The sequence below is a fragment of the Rattus norvegicus genome, chromosome 1 (assembly GCF_021556685.1).
Source record: "Rattus norvegicus strain SHRSP/BbbUtx chromosome 1, alternate assembly SHRSP_T2T, whole genome shotgun sequence".
Taxonomy (NCBI): Eukaryota; Metazoa; Chordata; class Mammalia; order Rodentia; family Muridae; genus Rattus; species Rattus norvegicus.
Genome location: NC_141534.1, coordinates 92,398,794 through 92,422,360, shown reverse-complemented (window position 1 = coordinate 92,422,360; position 23,567 = coordinate 92,398,794). Strand labels below are relative to the sequence as shown.

Here is a 23,567-nt window from a genome sequence, read left to right as displayed (position 1 = left end):
TAGGCACATCCTCTCTCACTGAGGCCAGACAAGGCAGCCCAGTTAGTGAACAGGATCCACAGACAGGCAGCAGACTCATGTCAGCCCTGATGCTAGTTGTTGGGGGCTGCATGAAGACCAAGCTGCATATATGCAACATGTGTGCAGGTTAGTTGTCTCTGTTGGTTTTCCTATGGAGTCCCTGTCCCCTTTGGATCCCTCAGTCTTTCCTCTGACTCTTCCACAGGACTCTCTGAGCTCCATCCAGTGTTTGGCTCTGGGTGTCTTCATCTGTCTCAGTCAGGGTAGAGCCTCTCGGAGGACAACCATGCTATGCTTCTGTCTGCAAACACAGCAGAGCACCTTTGCTAGTATCAGGGATTAGTTCTTGCCTAAGGGATGCATCTCAATTTGGGCCAGGCATTTCTTGGCCATGCCCCCCCTGCCCCCCCCCCCGCCTCCCCCCCACCTCCTCTCCATCTTTGTCCCTGCATATCTTGTGGGCATGACACATTTTGGGTCAGGTTTTGTGAGTGGGTTTGTGACCTTACCACTCCACTGTGAATCCACTTCAGGGTCCATATCTCCTACTACTAGGAGATTCAGCTAGAGTCACCCTCCTACACTCCCTGGGGCCTCCTCCCCTCTGGCACAGCTCTCTGGCATGTTCTAGAGGCCTCCCTCAGGACTTTTATTTGAAGAAAAGGTTTTATTTCTATGAGTAGATGGAGGTGGATTAGTTCAAGACACAAAACTCACAATTTCTCATTGGGACAAAAGCCTTGGGCTGGGGCTCTATCAGTGGTAGAATATTTGCTGGCATGCCTGTCTGAGGTTCTGGGTTCCATGTCTAGCACTATGAAAAGGAAGGGAAAGGGGGATGCTGACACCCTCAAAGGAAGGAGAGCCACGTCCCCTCAGCGTTGTGGCCCATGGGCCACTGGATGGCTCCCTGTATCTATGAGCACAGGGGCAGGCACATATGGACTTAGACAGCGGCTCACTGCGCGTTGCGACCAGGCTAGCCTTAAACTCTCTGAGATCTGCCTGTCTCTGATTCAAGTGCTGGGATTAAAGGCTTGAGCCACCGTGCCTGGCCCGTGAGTTATGAAGAAAAAAGAGAAAAAGAAAACAACATGAAGGCTGAAGGAAAATGGAGGATGTTCTCAAAAGAGTTGGAGGTGGGGATCAGGGTGAGGGTGGGGACATGGGCATGACCTAAGCATCTCATGGTCGTGGATGAAATCTGAAAAGCCACATATCGAGTGACAGTTTGATGGATCTTCTCTCACTGACCATGGACCTTGAAGGCTGAAAACAAGATTTTTACAAAGAAGACCTCACCTGCCATTTTCTGTGCAGGGCAGCCCTGTCATACGCAAAGTTCAAAGTTCAGTTACACCTCTTAAAGACTAGTGTGGGATGATGGCTAACATATAAACCATTCACCCTTGCTGAGTTACCAAGGGTTATCTGGGCCAAACAAGTCTCTCCTGAGATCGGTCTATCTGTGGACCTGCCTGTCCTTGTAACCCCCTGAGTCTGCCTACCTTCTACCGTCTGACTCTTAGCTTTCTTTTAATCCAAGGCATCATCTTGTTACATAGCCCTGGCTTCAGCTTGCAATCCTGCTGCCTTAGCCTCCAGAGTGCTGGGCTCAAAGGCCTGCCCTACCACCCTGACCTGGCTACTGCCTTCGAGGTGGAAGCTCGGGGAGGAAGGGACTGGTTCTAGGTTGTGCACAGGGTTGGCCTGGCGCTCCTCCCCACTGCACTGCTTCTCGGACTCACAGTCACCTCCTCCTGCCAGGTGTGCTCATGTACCGGGACTACCCGCTGGAGCTGTTCATGGCCCAGTGCTACGGCAACGTGAGTGACCCAGGCAAGGGACGCCAGATGCCCGTTCACTACGGCTGCAAGGAGCGTCACTTCGTCACCATTTCCTCTCCACTGGCTACGCAGATCCCTCAGGGTGAGGACATGTACTCTGAACCTCATGCATGCCATACCTGTGGCATAGCTCTCTGTGGGCCTGGGCTTCCAGCCTGCTAGTTGAGTAGTGCCGTTAGAGCCTGGCCTATACACAGGGCCTCTCAGAGACGGCTCCGTGGTATCCCACCCCATCAACCAGCCTTGGGTCATCATGACCATACTGACCTTCCCAGACTGCTCCTGCCCAAGCCAGCATGGTCAGGCATTGTGTCCTTGCCACACTCAAAACTGTCTAAGAACACTGGTGGTGGTTGTGGGTGAGCCTGGCATGTATCATTATCCCTGTTACCAAGAACGGGAAGTTGAAGCTGAAGCAGGAAGTGACCTACCAGGGAGGAGGGCAGGAAGTCACTCATGGGTACCTGTGACTGCAGAGACCACATTCTACCCTGCCCTGGCTAGCCTTGGTCTTCAGAGCCAAGTACACTCCCCAGAGCTGGGCTGCTCTGAGGCTCCTGCATACCACAGAGACTGCCAGGATGCTGGGCCTGTGCCCACACAGCACACAGACCAGGAGTGGCTCTCTTGTGTCCTCCTGGGCCCAGAATCTGATGGAAGGCATGTGTCTCAGTATAGCCTGGCTGTTGAGCCAATCCCGGTGTGTGGCTTGTGTGTGTGCAGACTTCCTGGGAGAATGGTGGGAAGCAGAGCTCTGTTTGTTGTGGTACACCAGAGTCCCTTATTCGGCAGATGTATGCAGTGGCCACTATATGCCTACAGTCACCCTAGGCTTTCCAAAAAAGAGAGACACATGTCAGCCCTGTTGATACTGACATTGGCTTGGGTGAGAGCAATGGGGAAGAGACAGTACCTGGAGTGCTTTGTACAGGCGATAGGAAAGGCAGCACAGAGCCATGTCCTGGGGGCAGAGGCAGAGGCAGAGGCATCACAGGTGACTAAAGGAAGTAGTGTGGACCAGTCGGGGGGGAGGGGTGCTGGGCAGGCGAGGCCTAGTGGCCTTTCCTACTGCAGGGACTTTGGTCCACAGTGGCCTGAGAGCCCAGAGTTAGGAAGAGTCTGCCAGACTCACACTGTAAGAGTTCCCTGGTAGGAGTTGGGGATTTAGCTCAGTGGTAGAGCGCTTGCCTAGGAAGCGCAAGGCCCTGGGTTCGGTCCCCAGCTCCGGAAAAAAAAGAACAAAAAAAAAAAAAAAAAAAAGAGTTCCCTGGCTATCCCTTGGATGACAGATTAAGGGTCAGTGGGCTACTCAGTAACTAGGATATGAGGTGCTGGTGGCCTGGCCCTGGTGTGGAAGGTCCAGTTCTGGCTGTCCTTTGAAGATGGTATAAATGTAAGCCTGACTGGAGTCAGGGGCCATGCACCCTGGGAACCTAGAGACAACTTTCTAAGCCTGAGGGCGTACATGCATGTGTGTGCACACACATGTGTGTGTGCACAAGTGCATGCACGTGTGCCTATGCCTGTGTGCGGGTCAGAGAGAGGAAGGAAGGGAGAGGAGGGCGGGCTTATTCCTACTCACACTTCCTCATCTGTGTTCCCATGCAGCGGTAGGGGCAGCCTATGCTGCCAAGCGGGCCAATGCCAATCAGATCGTGATCTGTTACTTTGGCGAGGGGGCAGCCAGTGAAGGGGATGCCCACGCCGGTTTCAATTTTGCTGCCACCTTGGAGTGTCCTATCATCTTCTTCTGCCGGAACAATGGCTATGCCATCTCCACACCAACCTCTGAGCAGTACCGTGGGGATGGCATAGGTAAGGGCCCTTCTCTTGCTGCCCTCCTTCCTGTTCTCTCCTTGATGGTGTCTGACCTCGAGGTCACGGGAGGCACAGAAAAGCACACCCTTCACTCTGCTCTTTCCCTCCTTCTCCCTGAGGCCTGACTGGCATTCTCTCTGTCCCGCAGCGGCTCGGGGCCCTGGGTATGGCATCATGTCAATCCGTGTGGACGGCAACGATGTGTTTGCGGTGTACAATGCCACTAAGGAGGCCCGACGGCGGGCTGTGGCTGAGAACCAGCCCTTCCTCATTGAGGCCATGACCTACAGGTGCCTGCCTCCCTCCCATCCCTGGAGCTCACAGCTCTGTCAGCTCTGTCAGCGCCCTCAGACATGCTTGCTGCCCCATTTGCACTCCCTTCCTTGTGCCACATCACTCCTGTGTCCTTTTCTGACACACCCCAGCTGATCCACACTGCCTCCCCTGAGCAGGATCGGGCACCACAGCACCAGTGACGACAGCTCTGCGTACCGTTCGGTGGATGAGGTCAATTACTGGGACAAGCAGGACCACCCGATCTCGAGACTGAGGCAGTACCTGCTGAACCAGGGTTGGTGGGATGAGGAACAGGAGAAGGCCTGGCGGAAGCAGTCACGAAAGAAGGTGAGGGCCCACTGGAGCCCAGGGAGTGCTCCACTGCACAGGAGCACTCCAGGAGAACAGTGCAGGACCTGGGTGTTCACACTGACCGGGGCAAGCCTTATCCACAACCTTGTGTGGCCCCTGGAGCCAAGCCACCTGCACCATATGGCCTCAGTGACTTCACAGTGGAACCCAGAGCAAGTCGTCTCTAAGTTCCTGAGATACTCACTTCAGGCATGTGCAGTGCCCCACCTGGGCTGTGGCTGAAACCAATGTCATCCTCTGTGGGGTTATGATGGCCTGCTCTGGCCTCAGGCTACACCATGGTTACTAGCTCAACCCTGGCTCCATCGCCCTGAGGAGTCCTTTCCCTTCTCTGCATCCTGCCCCTGCACTCTTGTTCCCTCCATTGTAGAGCTGCTCAGGGCAGTGCCAGGTCCCTGCAGGCCAGAGCTGGGGATCTGGAATCTTCGCTCACATCAGGCTGAGGCCTCAAAGGGGGAGGCTGAACCATGGGTCGTGTTTGGGAGAGGGCAGGGTGAAGGGGACAGCCACTTCTTACTCTCTTGTGTCTCCCAGGTGATGGAGGCCTTTGAACAGGCTGAGCGGAAGCTAAAGCCCAACCCAAGCCTCCTCTTCTCCGATGTGTACCAGGAGATGCCTGCCCAGCTGCGCAGGCAGCAGGAGTCCCTGGCTCGGCACCTGCAGACCTACGGGGAGCACTACCCCCTGGACCACTTTGACAAGTGAGGCCCTAACCACCACAAGGTGGTCCTGCTCTGAGTGGAGCTGGGGGGCGGCAGGACGCTGCCCCCCGCTGCTAACCAGTGCTGCTGACGTGCTGAGCAGCCAGTGTGGCACGCACTGCGGCTCCCCCAGGCTACTTCACTGGGGCACCACATTTGCAGCCATTGCTGCAGCTCCATCACTCCCTTCACCTGTTACAGTGCCTTTTAGGGGTGGGGAGGAACCAGGGCCAGGGCAGACCCTTTGGGCAGGGTGGCCCTGGATTTGCTCAGAGAAATAGCTGATTGGCAGAGTAAGTAAACCACAGCTCTGCCTTTGACTCTGCTTCCTCTGGTCTCTGTTTCGTCAAGTTTGGGGGCTGGGGTGTGTGTGTGTGTGTGTGTGTGTGTGTGTGTGTGTGTGTGTGTGTGGGACGAGAGAGCCCAGCATGGCTGATTTGGTTTGGAGGGCTGTTGTCTGTTTGTGTATCTACACAGTAACTTACTGGGAATCCATGACCCTGTTTAGCCTCTGGTTCTGGGATTACCGAGTATCCACCACACCAGCCTTCTATAAATGTTCCAAGGTTGAGGGCAGTGGAGAGGCACGTGGCCCCTCCAGAGAGAGCGCTCCATGGGCTGGCAGATGCATGATGTCCAGTGAAGTGTCTAGGATACCCCTGGAACATGCTAGGCTAGGCTGGGAAGTGTCGTGTGTGAGGGTAGAGGGGCAGCAGCATCTGCCTTCCCTGCAAGAGTCCCACAGAAGAAAAAATAGCTCCTGACCTCAGAGTAGGAAGGACACACTTTTTCAAATTCAGAAAGTAGATGAACATAGTCTGCCACCTTGTCTGGCCTGCCCATTCTTGGCTGGGAAGGGTTTGGGAGGGACTCAGGCCAGGTCAGCACCCTCACCCGCACCCCCACCACCACCCCAGCTTGTCTCTGGGGATCAGCACCGGAGCTCTGGAACCCACAGATGTCTCCAGAGCCAAATGGTGTCCTGGGGGCTGACTGGATGCACCAGCAGCAGGCCTCGTACAGCGCAGGGGTCCCTGGTACGCTCTGCTGGCCAGGCTGTGAGGAAGCCTGGATGGGCACGGGGCGCTAAGCCCAGGGCACGGAAGCAGAAACCAGTGTAGACATCATCAAAGGGGAAGGGCGCTACTCGGGCTGCTGCCTGCAGCAGCCAGGGAGCCAGGCGCCCCGAGATGACGTAGCCACCCCCACTTGCATAGGCTGGGTAGTCACCTTCAAAGAAGGTCTTCGGCACATAGAAGGGTCCTCCGGGCTTGCGAAGTGGTTTGGCCTGGGTGAAGACCTCACCCAGGTAGAGGCTGCGGGCCCAGGTAGGTGGCAGAGCCTGCAGGTGCTCCAGCAGGGCTGGGATGTGGACAAAGGCATTGTCCTGAACCTGCAGGACGAAACTGACCTTGGGGCAGTGGTGGCTCAGCCAGGTCAGCAGCAGCAGGTCTTTCAGTGTCCGGTTGTAGGGAACATCCAGGAAGTCCCAGAGCAGTAGGTCACCATAGCGCCGGCTCTCCCACGTCACCAGTGATGTTAGGTCAGGCCCCCCCATTCCTAGTGGGGACCCCAGCAGGAAGAGTAACCGGGTCCCAGCAACTGGGCTGCCCCAGGTCTCCCTCACAGCCTGCCTTGCTGCAAAGTGTCCTGGTTCTGATTTGACAGCCAGTAGCAAGTAGGGTACATCCTTATCAGAGCAGCTGGCCACCGGGCTGCCTTCTCCTGCAGGCAGCCATAGCGGGAAGCTCCTACAGGCTGCTGACAGCAAGAAGCGCCGAAGGTCTTGGGGGTACAGGATGAAGTCCAAGATCTCTGAGGCAGCAACACTCCCCCAAGTCTGACAGTCCGAACTCGGCAGGACGCCCAGTTGCCGCTGCTGCTGGTTCCAATAAGCAGAGGACAGTGGGCCAGTCTGACCCAGGCGTGCTGAGAGGTTGGTGGGCAAGGTGGGCTCAGCACTTGGTGGCGTTGGACTGGGCAGAGCGCCCCGGGGTTCAGCCTTTTTAAGCCAGGACTCAGATGTCCACTCGATGTATACTTTGAGGCCCAGGAGTGTGAGCAGTGCTGACAGGCAGAGCTGGCACTTGCGGCAACGCATGACCCGGCCCAGGGAAAGGGCCACTGGTGGGGCTGCAAGAGTCACAAGGAGCCACAGAAGTCTTTAGGGTGCAGAGTGGATCTCCAAAGAGGGCCCAGCAAAGTCCAGTCAAGCAGCCTAGGTCTTACCCAGTTCCAGTAATGACTTCTGAAACCCTGACCCTAGGCAGACTGACCCACTGTACCCAACTGTTAACATTATCCTAGATGAACACTGCCTCCCCCGCCCCCTTCTTCCCCTTTTCCTGTAGTTAAGGTGTTGTATCTGTTTGCAGTATCGCTCCAACGCTGTTCCTACTCCCTTTCCCTCACTCCTCGCTCTTCAGGAGTCCCAACTCCCCGGGGAAACTCCTTTTTACCTTCTTGGAAACCTACCTACCTCCTCCAGTAACCCCACCCCAGGGCCTGGGGCCCCAGGTACCTCTGAGTCCAGCTTCCGCCAGCTCTGGGGGGTCCTCGGGTCAAGCTCTGCCCGGACTCCCTCTTCGCAGCTGTGCGTCCTCGGCTGCCGGCCCAGCCCGCGCTGCGAGTCTGGAGGGGCGGGCGAGAGGGCCCCTGGGGCCGGGAGGAGCCGGGGCGGGGCCGGGAAGGGGAGGCAGACAGGGAGACGCGTCCTGGCGAGTTAGGGCTGGTTTTCTGGTGAGACTGCGGGAAAGGTTTAGGGGTGGTCAAAGCCGCGGACCTGCAAGGGCGGTCCCAACGAGCAAAGAGAAGAGAGGCCAAGGGGCTAGTTCGAGGCCACCGCCCGAAAGCGTCGTGACTGTGCTGTGAGCGGGGTGGGGTAGGAGTGTGTGGTGTTTGCAGGGGCCGCGAGGGGGTGGAGGGATGTCGAGGGGGAGAAAAATGTGGGAGACCTTGGCAGGCAACTAGAACAGAGAAAGGGGAAGGCAAGAGAAAGACGCACAGGTGGAAGAGGTCGGAACAGAACTTGACTAACCAGGGAGTGCTCGGAGGAGGACCCAGAGAGGAAAAGTCCAGGGAGAGCGAGGAGGCAAGGGGGGGCCACACGAGAGCAATAGAAGGCGATGGAGTGAGGTGCACTGAGAGAACCCCCTAGTTAGGGCCTGCACCTCCTCCAACTTGTGCAGGAGCCACCAGCAGTCCCTTCCACCTCCCTCCAGCTGGGAGGGGCCCCGCCCTATGATGCTCTGGGCTTTATGCCCCGCCCCTGGGGCAGGAGGGTGTCTGACTGTGTTTACATCCCGGCCCTAGGGCCTCTGCTATTGAGTCTTTGCCAGCAGTCTGCGGAGGCCAGCAGGTAGGGCCTTCCCATATCTCCCGGGACCTGGGTTGGGAGGAAGCCCGCTCCCCACCCCGAAGCCCCGGTTGACCCTTTGCAGCCTACCTGGTTTGGAGGACTGTCCAGATATAAAAGGAACTCAGTGTACCAGAGGCCAGAGTCTGTTATCTTTCCAGCCCCGATTTCCTCCCTCCAAGTTTGAATAATGGAGCCCGTGGGAACAGATGGAGGAAGAGAGTGGGGAGGAAATGGTGAACGTTAATGGAATAAGTACGGGCTAGAGTGAGGAAGATAGCCAAGGGCCAGGCCCGGCCAAGCCCAGCCTAGCCTAGGGCCTTGGGAGAGGCTGTCAAGGCCTCAGAGCACTACTGGCTCATCTCCCTCAGGGCGCTGAAGGCTCTGTGACTGATACCAGTCTCTTGGGGCCTTACAGTCTCCCAGGAAGCAGGACTGGTGTGCAGCCTAGACCCAACCAGAAGCCGCCACACAGCTACTGGAACCAGGAGGGCCCAGTAGAAAGCTGTGATGTACAAGAACACAGGACAGAGTAATGAAGGGTTGGGGGTTGAAGATTGCTTTGGGGAGAGCATAGTTTGGGGCACTTTCATTATCTGGTCCCATGTCTGACCTGGGCATTTCTCGTTTCTTGGCTTTACCAACTGCAGGGTATTGGCTGGTCCATGTTCCAGTCAGTTAGCCAACTAACCAGAGAGAAAGTACTGATTAGTACCGGTAGCGCTGTGCATGCGGTCACTGAGCTGTGCTACCCCTCTCTTGTTCTTATCAGCTGGAGCCTAGCAGGCTCCTCTCCAAGCTCTGTCCTAGGTTTTGTGGATTTGTTAGCAATAGAGGATGTGTGTATACATTCATGTATGCATGCATAGATATGTATTTGAGATGGAATTTCATACTATGTAGCATTAGCTGTCCTGGAACTTTCTATGTAGACAAGAGAGCTCATCAATATTTAAGAGCAAGTTTTGCTCTTGCAGAGGACCTAGGTTTGATTCCCAGAACCCACAGCTCATAACCACCTGTAACTTTAATTCCAGGGATCCAATGCCTCCTTCTGGATCATGTGGGCACTGAACCCAATGTGGTACACTTCCATCCAACACACATACAAATGAACAAATAAATCTTTAATAATGGGCATTCCTTTCAAAGCCGGGGCCCAGTCAAGGCTATCACTAGGATGGTTCTGGTGGTTCCTTGGTATTGGCAAAATAGCCTTGAAATGGGTGGGGACAAGGGACAAGGCCTGATTATGAGTCCGACTCCATTCCATGAATGAGCTTCTGGGGTTATCACGGGAGCTCTGACACATGCACCCCTCCTCAAAATGCCAGCACCCAAAGCCATCTCTTCAGCCACAGCTGTTGGCCGGCACATGCTGCAGTTGGCAGCTTGGCATCCACCACAGGTCGTCTGGGATGCCCTGCATGACAGGATTTATGGCATCCTGTGTTTATTTTTTCAGCAAGGAACTTACTGCTGTGCCCATGCATGAAGACCCAGACCTCCCAGACCCATCTTGACTCTTTATCCCCAGAACTTTGCATCTGGGGCCATCTGGATCCAGCTGGGAGGGAAAGCCAGGGGGTAATGTGATAGCGGAAGTTTAAAGAACCACACATTTCAGTGGTGTATTGGAGTCATGACAGAGCCACTGGTAACAGGGGTGCCAGGGGAAGCTGCTGGCCACCCAGCAGTCTGGGTGCTGGGGAACTGCCCTGCTACACGCTGTACACTTTCCGTCCCTGCAGTCCTCTTCACTTTGGATTCTCTCCAGCGCCCTCTACTGACCAAATCTGTTGTGCCAGATGAAGAGAATATTTTCTCATCTCCATTTCGGGGTGGGTAGGCAGACACACTTGGACACCCACATTTGAAGGTGCAAGTCAGTAAATCAGTGGGTAATGTCATGGGGCTTGGGTGCTGCTGGTCTTTAGCCAGTGTAGGCAGCGGGAAGAACTACCACTGTCTCATGTTAGCTTGTCAACATGTATGGGGAGAGTGGGCGAAATCTTGACAAACAGGGATAATGGGAAAATATGGAGCTGCATGCAGCTATGAGTCCATCTTGATTCAGTCTTCTTATCTGCCCGTGCTCCTCCGTGCTGAATGAACTACACCAGAAGCCAGAGTATGAGAGACTTCAGACACCCCACAAAGCCCAAAAGACTCTTCAAGAGCCAGGCCACAGGCTAGGAAGAGAGAGGACTAGATGTGTCGGGAGGTTGATCGTCTGGCCCCAGCTTCAGACTCTTGGCCCAATCAACTCCAAGGACCTCACAATGGGGCAACATCTCTTCCACTAGGATCTGAGTAAGACCTGGGTGGGACACGGCAGGGAGGTCTGAGATGTCCAGCCTGCGGAGGTTCCTGAAGGGGCAAGAAAGACAGACGTGAGTGGCATCCATGCATGTGTGTGCTCCGACCCTAATTACAACTGGTAGCGTCTCTTTTTATTCTGTGTGTCTGTCTGTCTGCGTATGCACTTGCTAAGGAAGGAACCCACAGATTAGTGGATTCTACTGCTGACCCACAGCCCTGGCTCTCCAGGAAAACTATGGCTACCTAAGTATGAGGAATTCACAGCTAACAATAAATATGGTTCTACTCTCCCACAGCAGTGTAACTAGCATAGTTTCATCCATATACAAAGGAAGCAAAGCCAGGAGTCGCTGAACCCTTCTCCAGACACAGTGCTCAGTTGTGCTCACGTACCTCGAGGGTGAGATCAGGGTACAGGCAGGTGGCTAGTAGCACCAAAGACCCCCTCCCGACTGTGCCCTGTGCCAGCCTGAGCAGAGATCTTACTGGAGGTGGTGGAGACAGGCAAGGCCTCGTTCTGAGATTCTGGGGCACCCAGCCAGAGAGAGCTCCTGCAGTGAACCAGCCAGTAGGTAGAGGCGGCTGAGGCACCAGTCATCCAAGTTGGGGCAGCGCTGAAGGGACAGGAACTGCAGCTCCTTCAGGGGCACTGGTGAGTAAGAAGGCAGGTGGCACCAGGGGCCTTTCTGGAGCCCAAGGCCAAAGGGAAGCCCACCCATTCTGGCCACTCACAGAGGTTACTGAGGCCCTGGTAGTTGATGGCACAGCCACTGGCATCCACAGCCTCCACAGGCACCTTCTGGAGCTCGGCAATAGAATGGCCACGGTCATTTGGCCGGATCCAATCCCTGCCCTGAAACCTAGAATGCGGAGTCAGCTGAGGGTCACTGCCCAGCTTCCCATGGGGTGGCCATCTGGCAATGGTGGCAAGATGGCACTCTACTTACCCCTTCACACAGGACACCACAAGCCCGATATTGCTCAGCATTAGAGGTGGGGCTGAGGTGGGCACAACCACATGCCTGAAAGCCCAGTGTTTGGGAGGCTGAGGCTGGCCTTGGGGATTCAGGAAAACAAGGAAGGAAGGAGAAGATTCATAAAGACTTTCTCTTCTGAGACAGGGTCTCGGATCTTGTTATGTAGCTCAGAATTTATAATTTTGCTTCAGCCTCCAAAGCAGCTAGGCTCACAGGCGCATGCCCCATGTCCAGCCAGGAGACACTGATGCACCTGCAGCTGTTTTCCAGCCCTGGGGTCACAGGCACACCCACCACCCAGCTGAGAAACCTTCCTTCTGCCTTTAGCCCTAGCTGTCCTGGAACTCACTCTGTAGACCAGGCTGGGCTCAAACAGAGATCCGACTGCCTCTGCCTCCTGAGTGCTGGTTTTAAAGGTGTGTGACACCACGTCTGGCTGTACATAGTTTTTTTAATTTTTTTTTCTTTTCTTTTTTTTTCGGAGCCGGGGACCGAACCCAGGGCCTTGCGCTTGCTAGGCAAGTGCTCTACCACTGAGCTAAATCCCCAACCCCTTAATTATTTTTTAAAGAGGGGGTTTTAAGATGTAGCCATGGCTGGCCTAGCACTCACAGGGAGCCAGCTGCCTCTGTCCCCAGGCACTGGGGTTAAAGGGCTGCTGTTAATTTAAATGTATTTGTGTGTGTGCGTTTGCAGTCTTTGTGCATATCCAAGTGCACGCATGTGAGCCAGTGGCCAGCAGGGCGTCTCCATCAGGTGCTTTCCCACTGTGTTTTGAAACAGGACCGCTCACTGAATCCAGAGCTTGCCAGTCTGGCTAGGCTGAGTGCCAGCCAGCTCCTTTCAAATGATAAACTGAGGTCAGCCATCAGACAGCAGAGGCCCCCTGCCCCGCTCCCACACCCCATCACCACTGCTGCCGTACTTCACTGCGCCTCCCTGCTTCAGGATGAACTGAGCACCTGTGATGTATGGGCCGTATCTCTCCTGGATCTTCCTGTAGGATCTGCAGAGAAAAATGAGAGCAGAGGTGAAGCCTGGGACCCCTCACGGTGCGCCATTGTGTTGAGGGGCAGACCACAGGGCACCAAGCAAATACAGACCAGCCTGGCTGCAGATCTGCACACCATCAAGTGCCATGTGCCGGGATCACAGTGGAGACCAAAGCTGACAACTGTCTGTGCCTCTGTTGAACAGAAGCCAATCCCAGAGCACCAGTTCTGAGATGTGGATAAACTGGGCAGCCTGACTGTGGAGGCTCATTTACAGTAGATGTTAAAAGTCACTTCTTGGCCAGGTGTGGAGGATCAGGAGCTTGGGGCCAGCAGGCCCAAGCAATGTGACAGCCTCTCTCAAAAACAAAACAACAGTGAGGCTGGAGCTGGCTCTGCTCGGCAGTAAAGGGGGCCCTTGCAGTATTCCCACTTTGATTCCCAGCTGACATCATAACTGACTGCACTGGCAGGAATCAGGGCAGCACCCACGGGCTCATCTTTGAATGCTTGGTTCCCTGTTGGTAGAACTGTTTGGAAAGGATTAAGAGGCAGGTGTGGCCTTGTTGGAGGAAGTGTGTCACTGGGGTCGGGCTTTGAGATTTCAAAGGACCATGCTAGCTTGTGACCATGCTCTCACCAGGATAGTCATAGACTAACCTTCTGAAACTGTAGGCAAGCCACCATTTAAATGATTTAAAAGCTGCCTTGGCCATGGTGTCTTCTCATGGCAATAGAACACTAAGACAATAACCTTAAAATGAAAGATATCAGAGCAGGCCACGCAGTGAAGTGGTGGGAACCCAGGAACTGACCCTGGGAATCCTCTAGCACTGATGGACTAGATGTTAAGGCAGAGAGAGGCCAAAGAAAGGGCCTTAAAATTCACCCTTAACAACTGGGTGGCCGGTGGTATCTACTCTTTGGATGGTGGCAGCTTAAGGGTAAGATTTCTTCTAAATGGAGAAATTTGAGCTGTATGTCTAGAAGTCAGCTTGACCCCCAAGCACAGCTGTGGTGGAAGTGCCTATATAGTGAGTCTTAGAGAAGGAATGGGCCAGAGATGAAGATGTGAACTTGTAATGCCGGCAGTGGAAGCCAGAGCCTGGCCTGGGACTGACTGGAACAGGAGCTGGGGCTCTGGCTGGGAGGTCTGGCCAGCAGTGTCTCCCCGGGGTCTTGTCAGCCATAGGTTCTCACCGATTCTCCATGCTGACTTTTGAGATCTGTTTCTGGAGCAAGTACTCTCTCAGAGTCTGGACGTCATGGAAGTGGTCTGAGAGGAACTGCAGCAGTGTTCTTTTCTTCTCCCGATTGCTGTCTGGGGTCGCCAACCCACTCATGCTGTGGGTGCCCCTGGCTCTCCCATGCCATTCTCGGGCACCCAGGTGCAGAAACTGGAGGAGGGGAGAGGGAAAGGATTGAGCTTTAGCCTAGAGCTGGCTTCTACCCCTAACTCTTACATCATGACTTTTAATCTCGGCCTGTGCTTCCTGAGTCTTGTAAAATCCTTCTGGTTACATCCCCGCCCTAATTTGGGCGCGCAGCTGAGGGCTAGTCTCTGTTGAATATTCATAAGGCACCATAGTCAATGCCCAACATGCCCACTCCCCCAATCCTTAACCTCTGGGATTCAAAACATTTCTCCAAATTCTTCCACTTAACCAAACCCAAATTCTTTCCTTAATGGAAAAGAATTCTTTCCTAATGCAGCCAGTCTTGGTTTTCTCAGGTTCTTTTAACTTTCCACCAGATCCTTACTTTTTCTACCGAATTCCCATTATACCTTAATTTCTCACCAGTTCACTCTGGGGGGAGGGGATACATGCATAGTGTGCATTCACACGTGTGCCCACATGTATGGGTGTCCTGGCAGGCATGTGCCCATGTATGGAGGCCAGCTGTCTTCCTCAGTTGCCCTTTCTGTATGGAGGTAGGGTCTCTCACTTGTGTTGTACCCCAACTCAGGTAGTCTAGCCAGTCAGTTCGATTGAGGGCCAACTGTCGTTACCTCCAGAGTGCTGGGACTACAGTGGGCTGACATGCCTGTCTTTTACCAACTCTGCTCTTCATGCCTCGAGGGTATGTGCTTTAATAATGAACCATCTCCCCAGCCCAAATTGTACCCAGTTCTCCCTAGGGTTCTGTCAAATGACTAATTTCTTCGTCATCCCATCCACGAAACCTTTATCTTTACAGGTAATGCTGGGGATGCAATGAGTACCAAAAACAAACAAACAAAAAAACCCCCAAACAAACAAACAAACAAACAAACAAACAAAAAAACACCTCTACTACTAAATACATTCTCCAGTTTAATTCTCATGAATTTCCCTCAGGTTCTTCCTCGGGCCGCCCAAATAACTTCTTGGCTCCTGCCTGCACACCCTGTTCATTGATTCGACTTCGGATCCCCCGGCCTCCACCTCCCAAATATTGGGATTACAAGATCCTTAAATTAGCCAGGAAATTCGCGCAAAAGCCTGTTTAACTCTGCGTCCTCCAAACCCTAGTCCAGTCCCTTCTCCAGAAGAGCTGTCCTATTCCTGTTTGGTCAGTCTACCCTCATCCTCTGTGGCCCTCGCCAGTCCCAGGCGGCGTTTCCCGGGGAGATGTCCCGCAGGAGACGCTCTGTTCCCGCAGGCTTTTGCTTTTCAGGAGGCTGACAGAGGTCTCAAGGGCCGAGCTGCAAAATGAACTATAGTTCCGAGGCTCCGGGTCACCTACCGCTCTGGGCGCCGCCATCTTGCCAGGTAACGTAAACAGAAGAGGCCGGACTTCCCCATGTAACACGTGGTTCAAAAACTAAGGACTTGGCTTGTGGCCACGCCTCCCCTGTTTCATTTTAGCCCGCCTTTTAAAGGCGCGCGCGCGCGCGCGCACACACACACACACACACACACACACACACACACACACACACACACACACACACACACACACACACACACACACACACACACACACACACACACACACACACACACACACACACACACACTTTAGTCCAATTGGATTCAGAGCGCCTTTTCCTTAAAAAAACGGAATCTTCACACTCTAAGAGGAAGGGGGTGGTCTTTCCTGTTAGGGATCTACTTTTCCCAAGTGCGGTGGCAATTATCTTGAATTCATTGGTTTTTCAGTTTTCACCCGGTATCTCTTTAAAACAGATTCAGTACAGTTGATTATTACTTTTTGTTTATGATTATTGTGTGTGTACACGTATGCATGCCGCGGCGCAGGTGTAGAGATGAGCAGAACCTGGGCCCAGGAAGCGAACTCAGGTCCCCAGGCTTGCACAGCAAGCACCTTTACCCACGGAGCTATTTCGCTGGCCCTATTATTAGGTTTTTAAACTTCATTTTATATGTGTGTTTTGTGTGCATGCAAATCTTCACCACGTGTGTTCAATACCTTGGAGACCAGAAGAGGACATGGGATCCCTGGAATTGGAGTTGCCAGCCCTCATGTGTGTGTGCTGAGAATTGAACCCAGGTCTTCTGAAGGTGTAATTGATGCTCTTAACTGCCACTGAGGCTTCTCCCCTTATCGATGATGTAATGGCCAGTTTAGATTTGAGTATAAGAGACTGTTTTTAGTTTGGAGTTCACATCTAGACTTATTAAGAGTTATTAATTTTACATGGGGTCTCTTGTGTATGGGATACTTGCCTTGAACTTTTTCAATTAAAAAACATTTATTATTAATGTGTGTATGTGTGTGTGTGTGTGTGTGTGTGTGTGTTATGTGTATGAGTGTAGGCACATGTGTGCTGAGGTGCTGGGGCTAAACCTCCTGCATGCTAGGTAAGTGCTTTGTCAACTGAGCCACATACCGAGCCCTCCATGTCAAGTCTTGGTGGATTCATTCATTCATTCATTCATTCATTCATTCATTCATTCATTCAGTGTTTACTGAGCTGTCACAGAGACAGTCCTTTTCTTAGGTAGTCACCATTCTAGGCAGAAAGGCAATAGGTAAGAAATGAATAAAAAGATTAAAGCTAGTGTTTGATAAAAAGTAGGTAAAAACAGGCAATATATTAGGATGTGGTGGGTCATCGGGTAGCATCGAAGGTCTGTAGAGCAGGTGCATTTAACTGCCATGAGTGATAAGAGAGGGACACCTACCCTAGGGCTTGGAGTAAAGGTGTTCAGGCAGAGGTAACAGCCAATACAAAAGGCCTGAGGTAGTAGCCAGCTTGCAGACAGGAGGAGACTTAACCAGAGTTGGGCAGTGGGGCTGGCTGCCTGTGCAGGCCCAGCGATGTTTCATTCCAGTCACGGAGGGAGAGAGGAGTTTCAAAATCTGATTTACGTGCTGCAAAGATCTGAAGGATGGCTCTGAGAGGGCAGGGGTGGCCTTGAGACCAGCAAAGAGGTTACTGCGTAATACAGGCAAGTGACGAATAAGGGGTGGGCAGCCACGGTGAGGACTGCTAGAGACAAAACCCTGAGAAACCGAAAGGTGCCACTCAGGGAAATGGAGAAGCAGGGAGCGGTGGGAGGTCGAGGTGTGCTGCTGGTAGACTGAACAGCCTCCAGCCACAGATACCCTTGTCCTGTAATCCTTAAAGACTGTATGTATCTTGCTGCTGTGATAAAATGCTGTGACCCAAAGTGCTTTACAGAAGGAAGATTATTTTGGGCTTGCAGTCCCATCACAGAGGACACAATTTGTAGCAAACAGCGGGGATGGCCTCGGGAACAAGAAGCTGAGAGTGTACATCTTCAGCTGCAGGAAGGGGCGGAGACAGCAAACAGAAATGGGAAGGCCTTAAACTCTCAAAGGTCATCTGCACCAAGGTCCCCCTAAACCTCCCCAACCCACTACTGACCACTCTACTGTCTGAGCCCATGGGGGGCATTTTCCTTCAACCCCCCACATTCTATTATTTTAAAAACACTCTACCGTCTCCTCCCCTCCCCTCGGGGCCCCACCCCCTTTCTTAGCAGTATATTGCTTTGTAGTTCAGCCAGGCTTGGAACTTATAATCCTCCTGCTTCAGCCTCCTAAGGGCTGAGATCATAGATGTGTACCTCAAGGCCCAGTTAACGGCTCCTTTTTTGCAGGAGGGGTTCAAGACAGGGTATTTCTCTGTAGCCCTGGCTGTCCTGGAACTGGTTCTATAGACCAGGCTGGTCTTGAACTCAGAGATCCACCTGCCTCTGCCTCCCCAGTGCTGAGATTAAAGTCATGTGACAATACCAGCTGGCCAGTTTAAGGATCTTGAGATGGGGTTGTTTGTCATGGTGACTGGGTGATGAAGCAGGAGGGTCCTATCAGAAGGATGGCCAGCGGAGTCAGCAGGCATCGGGAGGCCGCACGTGAAGGATTGGAGTGACACAAGGAAAGCAGGAACTTCCAGAAGCTCAAAAGAGTGTGGATTCTTTCCTAGAGTTTCTAGAGACAGCCAAGCCCAGTGCACTTACTTTATGCTTCAGAATACTCTTCAGTGCTAGGGACTGAAATTGTGTGTGTGTGTGTGTGTGTGTGTGTGTGTGTGTGTGTGTGTGAGAGAGAGAGAGAGAGGACATCTTGCAAGAGTATGTTCTCTCCTTTCACCTGTGGGTCCTGGGGATTGGACTCAGGCTATTAGTCTTGGTGGCAAGCACTGTTACCCTCTGCACCCCCTTGCATTGTTTTAAACTACCCAGATTATGGTTGTTTCCACATCAACAGGAAATGCGTCCAGGGGGTCCAAAGTGGGACTTCTGTGCTGATCACACTGATGTCAAGATGTGGGAGTTGCAGCATCGGAGTCTGGGCTTGGGGCAGTGGGCAGTTGAGGTCTAAGCCCGGGGCCCTGAGCCACTGGTATACCTAGCAAGACCTGACCGCTTCCCAGTTCTGACCACTGTACAAGGTAACAATGCTGGCAAGTCTGTGGAAAGCAGAACCAGCTTCTGTACGGTAGCCTGCGGCCTCCATACAGGGGCTCTTCAGGCACACTGGCGGCAAAGCCCTGGCAGGGGACAGACAAGGACCAAGTTGGAGGCTGACCAAAGTCATTCAGCTAAAGAGGCTGAGGGAGACTAATAGAACCTAGGAAGGTAGACAGCTCCGCCCCTTCAGGTATTGAGTCCCAAGCACCATGTACCCTAAGTGGGGATAGGGGGTGGGAGGGTGGGACAGTGTCAGTCTGAGAGGCAACAGGGTGAAGCTGGACCCTGTGAGATCATGGAGGTTGGACTCCAGAAAAAAAAAAGAAAGAAAGAAAGAAAGAAAGAAAGAAAGAAAGAAAGAAAGAAAGAAAAGAAAAGAAAGTGTGGCCAGCTGATTCACAGTGGAGAATGGACTTTGGGATGTCTCTGTCAGCCCCTCCCTGCCTTCCCTGCATCCCGCAGCTTCCCAGGGGACTGGGTCACTTGGACCTTGCTACTTCCTGCTCTTCGGTCCATGGTTCAGACTATGGAGCTGTGGGCTCAGCTGAAGCAGGCTGGACTGGAGTCCAGTGGATTGGGCCCACTCCCCCAGGCCCTACGGATGCCCCCACCAGAGGGGAACCCTGGTCAGGCCCTTATGTCTTCAGGGGCCGAATTTGGGGGTGCCAGGGAGCTGTTGCTGTGGATCTGGGAGGAGTTGGTGAGTAAAGGGGCCGTAAAGAGGGAAAAGAATATGAGTGGATAAAGGTAGCCAAGGATTGCCAGGCCCAGGGCCTATTATGCCTGTAATGAGGCACACAGAAGCCCGAGGCAGGAAAATTGCAAATTTATGTCCAGCCTGGGCTGCAGATTGAGATCACACGTGAAAATAAAATAAAATAAAATAAATAAGAACAGACACAGGTAGGGGTGGGGACAGACACAAGTAGGGATGGGGACAGTCACAGGTAGGGATGGGGACAGACACAGGTAGGGATGGGGACAGACACAGGTAGGGGTGGGGACAGACACAGGTAGGGATGGGGACAGACACAGGTAGGGGTGGGGACAGACACAGGTAGGGATGGGGACAGACACAGGTAGGGATGGGGACAGACACAGGTAGGGGTGGGGACAGACACAGGTAGGGGTGGGGACAGAGCCTGAGAGCCGGGATTGGAGTCAATCCCTGAGAACAGAGGTAGAGATCAGAGACCGAGAGCAGGAACAAACAGGGCCCCAGATGGAATGGGGACTAGGAGAGACCAAAGGCAAGGAAGAGAAAACAGAGCCGGAGGTGTGGAGACAGAGAGACTAAGAAAAGGAGCCACAGAGATGAAGGCACAGTGACAGGCAGAGATATGGAGATCAAGAGGCAGGAGGAGAAGCAGGTGGTGTGGACGGCCCAGGAGTCAGTCAGGGCCCTGGACAGGCAGGACAGGACTTGAGGTGAAACCTGCCCCAGTCAAGCTCTAGCAGACTTTCTTGCTTGTGGTATCTCCACGGTGTTCCTTTATTTCCACAGGGGAACCTGCGCCGCGTGGATGTTCAGCTGTTGGGACAACTGTGTGACCTGGGACTGGAGATGGGGACCCTGCGGGAAGAGCTGGTCACCATCCTGGAAGAGGAGGAAGAAGATGACGATGAGGAGGAGCAGGAGGAGGAGGGGGAGGGGAAGAACTGTGTAGAAGAGAACAAAGGGCTGCAGGGAAAGCAGGGGGAAAAATGTTCAGGGAACCCCTATCCAGCCCAGCGCCTCCCTGACTTTGAGATGACCATCTGAGGTGATATAGTTTGATATGCAAATGAGATGCAAATTCACGCAAACCCACGCAAAGTTTGAGAATCCATGGTGCTCCTTCAGCAGACTGCTCCACCCGAAGACGCGCAGTTGGAGAGCCTGGCATTGGCCTGGGTGCTGTGAGCAGGTTTGATTGTAGATTTGGGAGGGGCACAGAAGCCACAAGGTCTGTCTGTAGAGATGTCTGCAGCGTGGCCTGGAGACCACGTGCTTGGCAAAAGTGATGGAATCTTAGCGGGCAGGACTGAAGACCAATTCTGGGTAGTGTGGTAGGCGCCACGGCCAGTAAGCAACTGAAACACGCTGGGTTCAGACTGAGATGTGGAAAACGACAAAGGTCAAACGTTTCTGTGGTAAAACCTCGCAACAATTTAAACAACTCAATGACTATATGTTGAAATGGTATTTCGAATATATGAAATAAAATATTGATTTTTATATGCTTTTATTGTGGCTATGTTACATAAAATTGATTATTTTAACCATTTTTCATGTGTGGTATGTGATATAGGTGCACATTTGTGTGCAGGTGTGTGGGGCTGTCTTCCTCTATGGCTCTCCACTGTAAACCCTTGAGACAAGGTCTCTGGACTGGAAGCCATCCCATTGTGGCCAGACTGGGATCTGCCTGCTCCTGCCTCCTCCCCCAATGCTGGATTACAGGCCCACAAGGTTGAGCCTGGCCTTTTCACTTGGGGGATGGGGGTCAGTGTGCGCCTTTAGATTTGCATAGCAAATGCTCTTGCCCAGAAGCCGTGCCCTAGACTTGACCCTTCCTTCTCTTCTCTTCTCTTCTCTTCTCTTCTCTTCTCTTCTCTTCTCTTTCTTTCCTTCCTTCTTCTCCTTCTTCTCCTCTTTCACCTCTTCCTCCTCCTCTGCCTCCTTTTCCTCCTTCTTTTCCAAGGTAAGGTCCCTGTTTAGTCCTATGGAACAGGCTGGCTTAGAACTCACAGAGATTCTTCTGTCTCTGCCCCATGAGCTCTGGGATTAAAGGTGTGCACCTCTGTGCTAGGTATTCTCTCTTTTCTCATTCTGCTTATATGTGTGCCAGTGTGGGTTTGTGCATGGCATCTGTATATGTGCGTGAGTGAGTGTGGGTTTGTGCACGGCATCTGTGTATGTGTGTGAGTGTGGGTTTGTGTGTGTCATGGCATCTGTGGAGATCAGAGGACGAGCTCAGGCATCACTTCTTGGTTTCTACCCTGAGATAGGGTCTCTCTTGTTTATAGCTCTACACCACCTCACGTGGCCTGAGAGCTCTTTCCGATTCTTCTGTCTCTGCCTCTCAACTCTCCATGGAGATGCTGGGATGACAAATACTCACTATGCTGCTGTCACTGGTTCTGGGGATTCAAACTCAGATTCTTGTACCCCCAACGGCAAGCACCTTAGCCACTGAGCCATCCTCCAGCCCTTCTTCCTGTCCTTCCAATTGAATTCTGTGAGACAGGATTTCTTTACGTACCTCAGTGTGGACTGGAACTCACAGTTTCTGTCAGCCATCTCACTGCTGGGAAGATAGACACACTGCTGGGGTAACAGACACACTGCTGGGGTGACAGACACATTGCTGGAGTGACAGACACACTGCAGGGGTGACAGACAGAGTGCTGGGGTGACAGACACACTGCTGGGGTGACAGACACATTGCTAGGGTGACAGACACATTGCTGGAGTGACAGACACACTGCAGGGGTGACGGACACACTGCTGGGGTGACAGAGTCTGGGGTGACAGACACACTGCTGGGGTGACGGACACACTGCTGGGGTGACAGACACACTGCTAGGGTGACAGACACATTGCTGGAGTGACAGACACACTGCAGGGGTGACGGACACACTGCTGGGGTGACAGAGTCTGGGGTGACAGACACACTGCTGGGGTGACGGACACACTGCTGGGGTGACAGAGTCTGGGGTGACAGACACACTGCTGGGGTGACGGACACACTGCTGGGGTGACAGAGTCTGGGGTGACAGACACACTGCTGGGGTGACGGACACACTGCTGGGGTGATGGACACACTGCTGGGGTGACAGACACATTGCTGGGGTGACAGACACACTGCAGGGGTGATGGACACACTGCTGGGGTGACAGAGTCTGGGGTGACAGACACACTGCTGGGGTGACGGACACACTGCTGGGGTGACAGAGTCTGGGGTGACAGACACACTGCTGGGGTGACGGACACACTGCTGGGGTGACAGAGTCTGGGGTGACAGACACACTGCTGGGGTGACGGACACACTGCTGGGGTGACAGAATCTGGGGTGACAGACACACTGCTGGGGTGACAGACACACTGCTGGGGTGACGGACACATTGCTGGGGTGACAGACACATTGCTGGGGTGACAGACACACTGCTGGAGAGACAGAACAGAGTTACATACTTGGTCTGACTTTTTCAAGTCAAATAGCCCATTGCAAACATTAATCACATTTTCTTTATTTTACTTTTATTGGGACATCAGCTGAACTTCACGTGTTTTTGCTTAATATTTTTGTTTTGTTTTGTTTTCTGAGACAGGATCTTATGTATGTATGTATCTAGCTTCCACCTTGCTAGATAGCTGAGGATGGCCTTGAACTCCTGATACTCCAGCCTCCATCTCCACTGCTGAGACTATAGGTGTGTGCCCCATGCCCCAACCACCAACATTTGTGGAAGGGGTACTTGGGATAGAACCCAAGGTTTTGAATGTGCTGGGTAAAAACTCTGCTACTGAGCTACATCTCCAGAACCGTTTATCACTTTCAGCATTTGAAAACGTGACTGTCAGAATGCTTAAAATTATACCACAGTATTTATATCTTATTTTAAACTTTTATTTATTTTTATTGTAATGTGCCTGGGCATTTCACCGCCTGTATGGAAATGTACCAGGAAAGGGTGTTGAATCTCCTGGAATGGGAGTTGCAGACAATTGTGAGCTGCCATGTGTGTACTAGAAATCACACTAAGTCCTCTGCAAGAGCAGCCAGTGTTCTTTTTTTTTTTTTTTTTTTTTTTTTGGTTCTTTTTTTTTTTCCGGAGCTGAGGACCGAACCCAGGGCCTTGCGCTTCCTAGGTAAGCGCTCTACCACTGAGCTAAATCCTCAGCCCCGAGCAGCCAGTGTTCTTAACCACTGAGCCATCTCTCCAGCTCCACAATTTCAAATCTTTGAAAACATAAAGTTGGCGGGAGCAGATGTGTATCAAGTGTACCATAGCTTT

General features: G+C 52.9%; 4 protein-coding genes and 1 long non-coding RNA gene across 20 annotated transcripts in view; 2 read left to right on the top strand and 3 right to left on the bottom strand.

The window, feature by feature from the left end:
* Positions 1–5,355, top strand: part of Bckdha (branched chain keto acid dehydrogenase E1 subunit alpha) — a 28,506-nt gene extending 23,151 nt beyond the window's left edge. For both annotated transcript variants that reach the window (XM_087630275.1, NM_012782.1), the window contains 5 exons: positions 1,789–1,950; positions 3,477–3,683; positions 3,835–3,976; positions 4,139–4,310; positions 4,869–5,355. In XM_087630275.1, the coding sequence (XP_087486401.1) occupies positions 1,789–1,950; positions 3,477–3,683; positions 3,835–3,976; positions 4,139–4,310; positions 4,869–5,039 (854 nt within the window). In that variant the 3' untranslated portion in view covers positions 5,040–5,355. The remainder of the gene's footprint in view (positions 1–1,788; positions 1,951–3,476; positions 3,684–3,834; positions 3,977–4,138; positions 4,311–4,868) is intronic.
* A 446-nt stretch (positions 5,356–5,801) lies between these two features.
* B3gnt8 (UDP-GlcNAc:betaGal beta-1,3-N-acetylglucosaminyltransferase 8) lies at positions 5,802–8,707 on the bottom strand. 5 transcript variants are annotated; one of them, NM_001438182.1, is given in 3 exon segments: positions 5,802–7,168; positions 7,557–7,780; positions 8,073–8,258. In NM_001438182.1, a coding segment is annotated over 1 exon segment (1,170 nt). In that variant the 5' UTR covers positions 7,137–7,168; positions 7,557–7,780; positions 8,073–8,258; the 3' UTR covers positions 5,802–5,966.
* Positions 8,708–9,501: 794 nt separating this feature from the next.
* On the bottom strand, positions 9,502–15,452 carry Dmac2 (distal membrane arm assembly component 2). 8 transcript variants are annotated; one of them, XR_015629385.1, is made up of 7 exons: positions 15,409–15,452; positions 13,882–14,078; positions 12,615–12,695; positions 11,660–12,529; positions 11,445–11,572; positions 11,199–11,361; positions 9,503–10,760 (listed from the first exon to the last, which is right to left on the bottom strand). XR_015629385.1 is itself a non-coding variant. In XM_087568869.1 (7 exons), the coding sequence occupies exons 1-7, from the start codon at positions 15,248–15,250 to the stop codon at positions 10,583–10,585; spliced, it is 825 nt and encodes a 274-aa protein (XP_087424995.1). In that variant the 5' UTR covers positions 15,251–15,452; the 3' UTR covers positions 9,503–10,582.
* Positions 15,453–19,037: 3,585 nt separating this feature from the next.
* Erich4 (glutamate-rich 4) lies at positions 19,038–20,778 on the top strand. Its single transcript, NM_001109453.1, has 2 exons — positions 19,038–19,266; positions 20,071–20,778. The coding sequence occupies exons 1-2, from the start codon at positions 19,081–19,083 to the stop codon at positions 20,326–20,328; spliced, it is 444 nt and encodes a 147-aa protein (NP_001102923.1). The 5' UTR covers positions 19,038–19,080; the 3' UTR covers positions 20,329–20,778.
* A 2,559-nt stretch (positions 20,779–23,337) lies between these two features.
* Positions 23,338–23,567, bottom strand: part of LOC102549342 (uncharacterized) — a 136,634-nt gene continuing 136,404 nt past the window's right edge. For all 4 annotated transcript variants that reach the window (XR_015649993.1, XR_015649988.1, XR_015650029.1 and 1 more), the window contains exon 7: positions 23,338–23,387. This is a non-coding gene — a long non-coding RNA (uncharacterized LOC102549342). The remainder of the gene's footprint in view (positions 23,388–23,567) is intronic.

Bases quoted from the DNA above. Each gene is read 5' to 3' on its own strand.
- B3gnt8 (XM_087555021.1), bottom strand. From the start codon at position 7,136: ATGCGTTGCCGCAAGTGCCAGCTCTGCCTGTCAGCACTGCTCACACTC.
- Dmac2 (XM_087568863.1), bottom strand. The intron at 11,362-11,444 runs GTGAGTGGCCAG...CTTACTCACCAG, and splicing joins CCAGGGCCTCAGTAACCTCT to TGCCCCTGAAGGAGCTGCAG. The intron at 10,761-11,198 runs GTAAGATCTCTG...TTGCCCCTTCAG, and splicing joins GCCTGTCTCCACCACCTCCA to GAACCTCCGCAGGCTGGACA.
- Erich4 (NM_001109453.1), top strand. From the start codon at position 19,081: ATGGTTCAGACTATGGAGCTGTGGGCTCAGCTGAAGCAGGCTGGACTG. The intron at 19,267-20,070 runs GTGAGTAAAGGG...TTATTTCCACAG, and splicing joins TGTGGATCTGGGAGGAGTTG to GGGAACCTGCGCCGCGTGGA.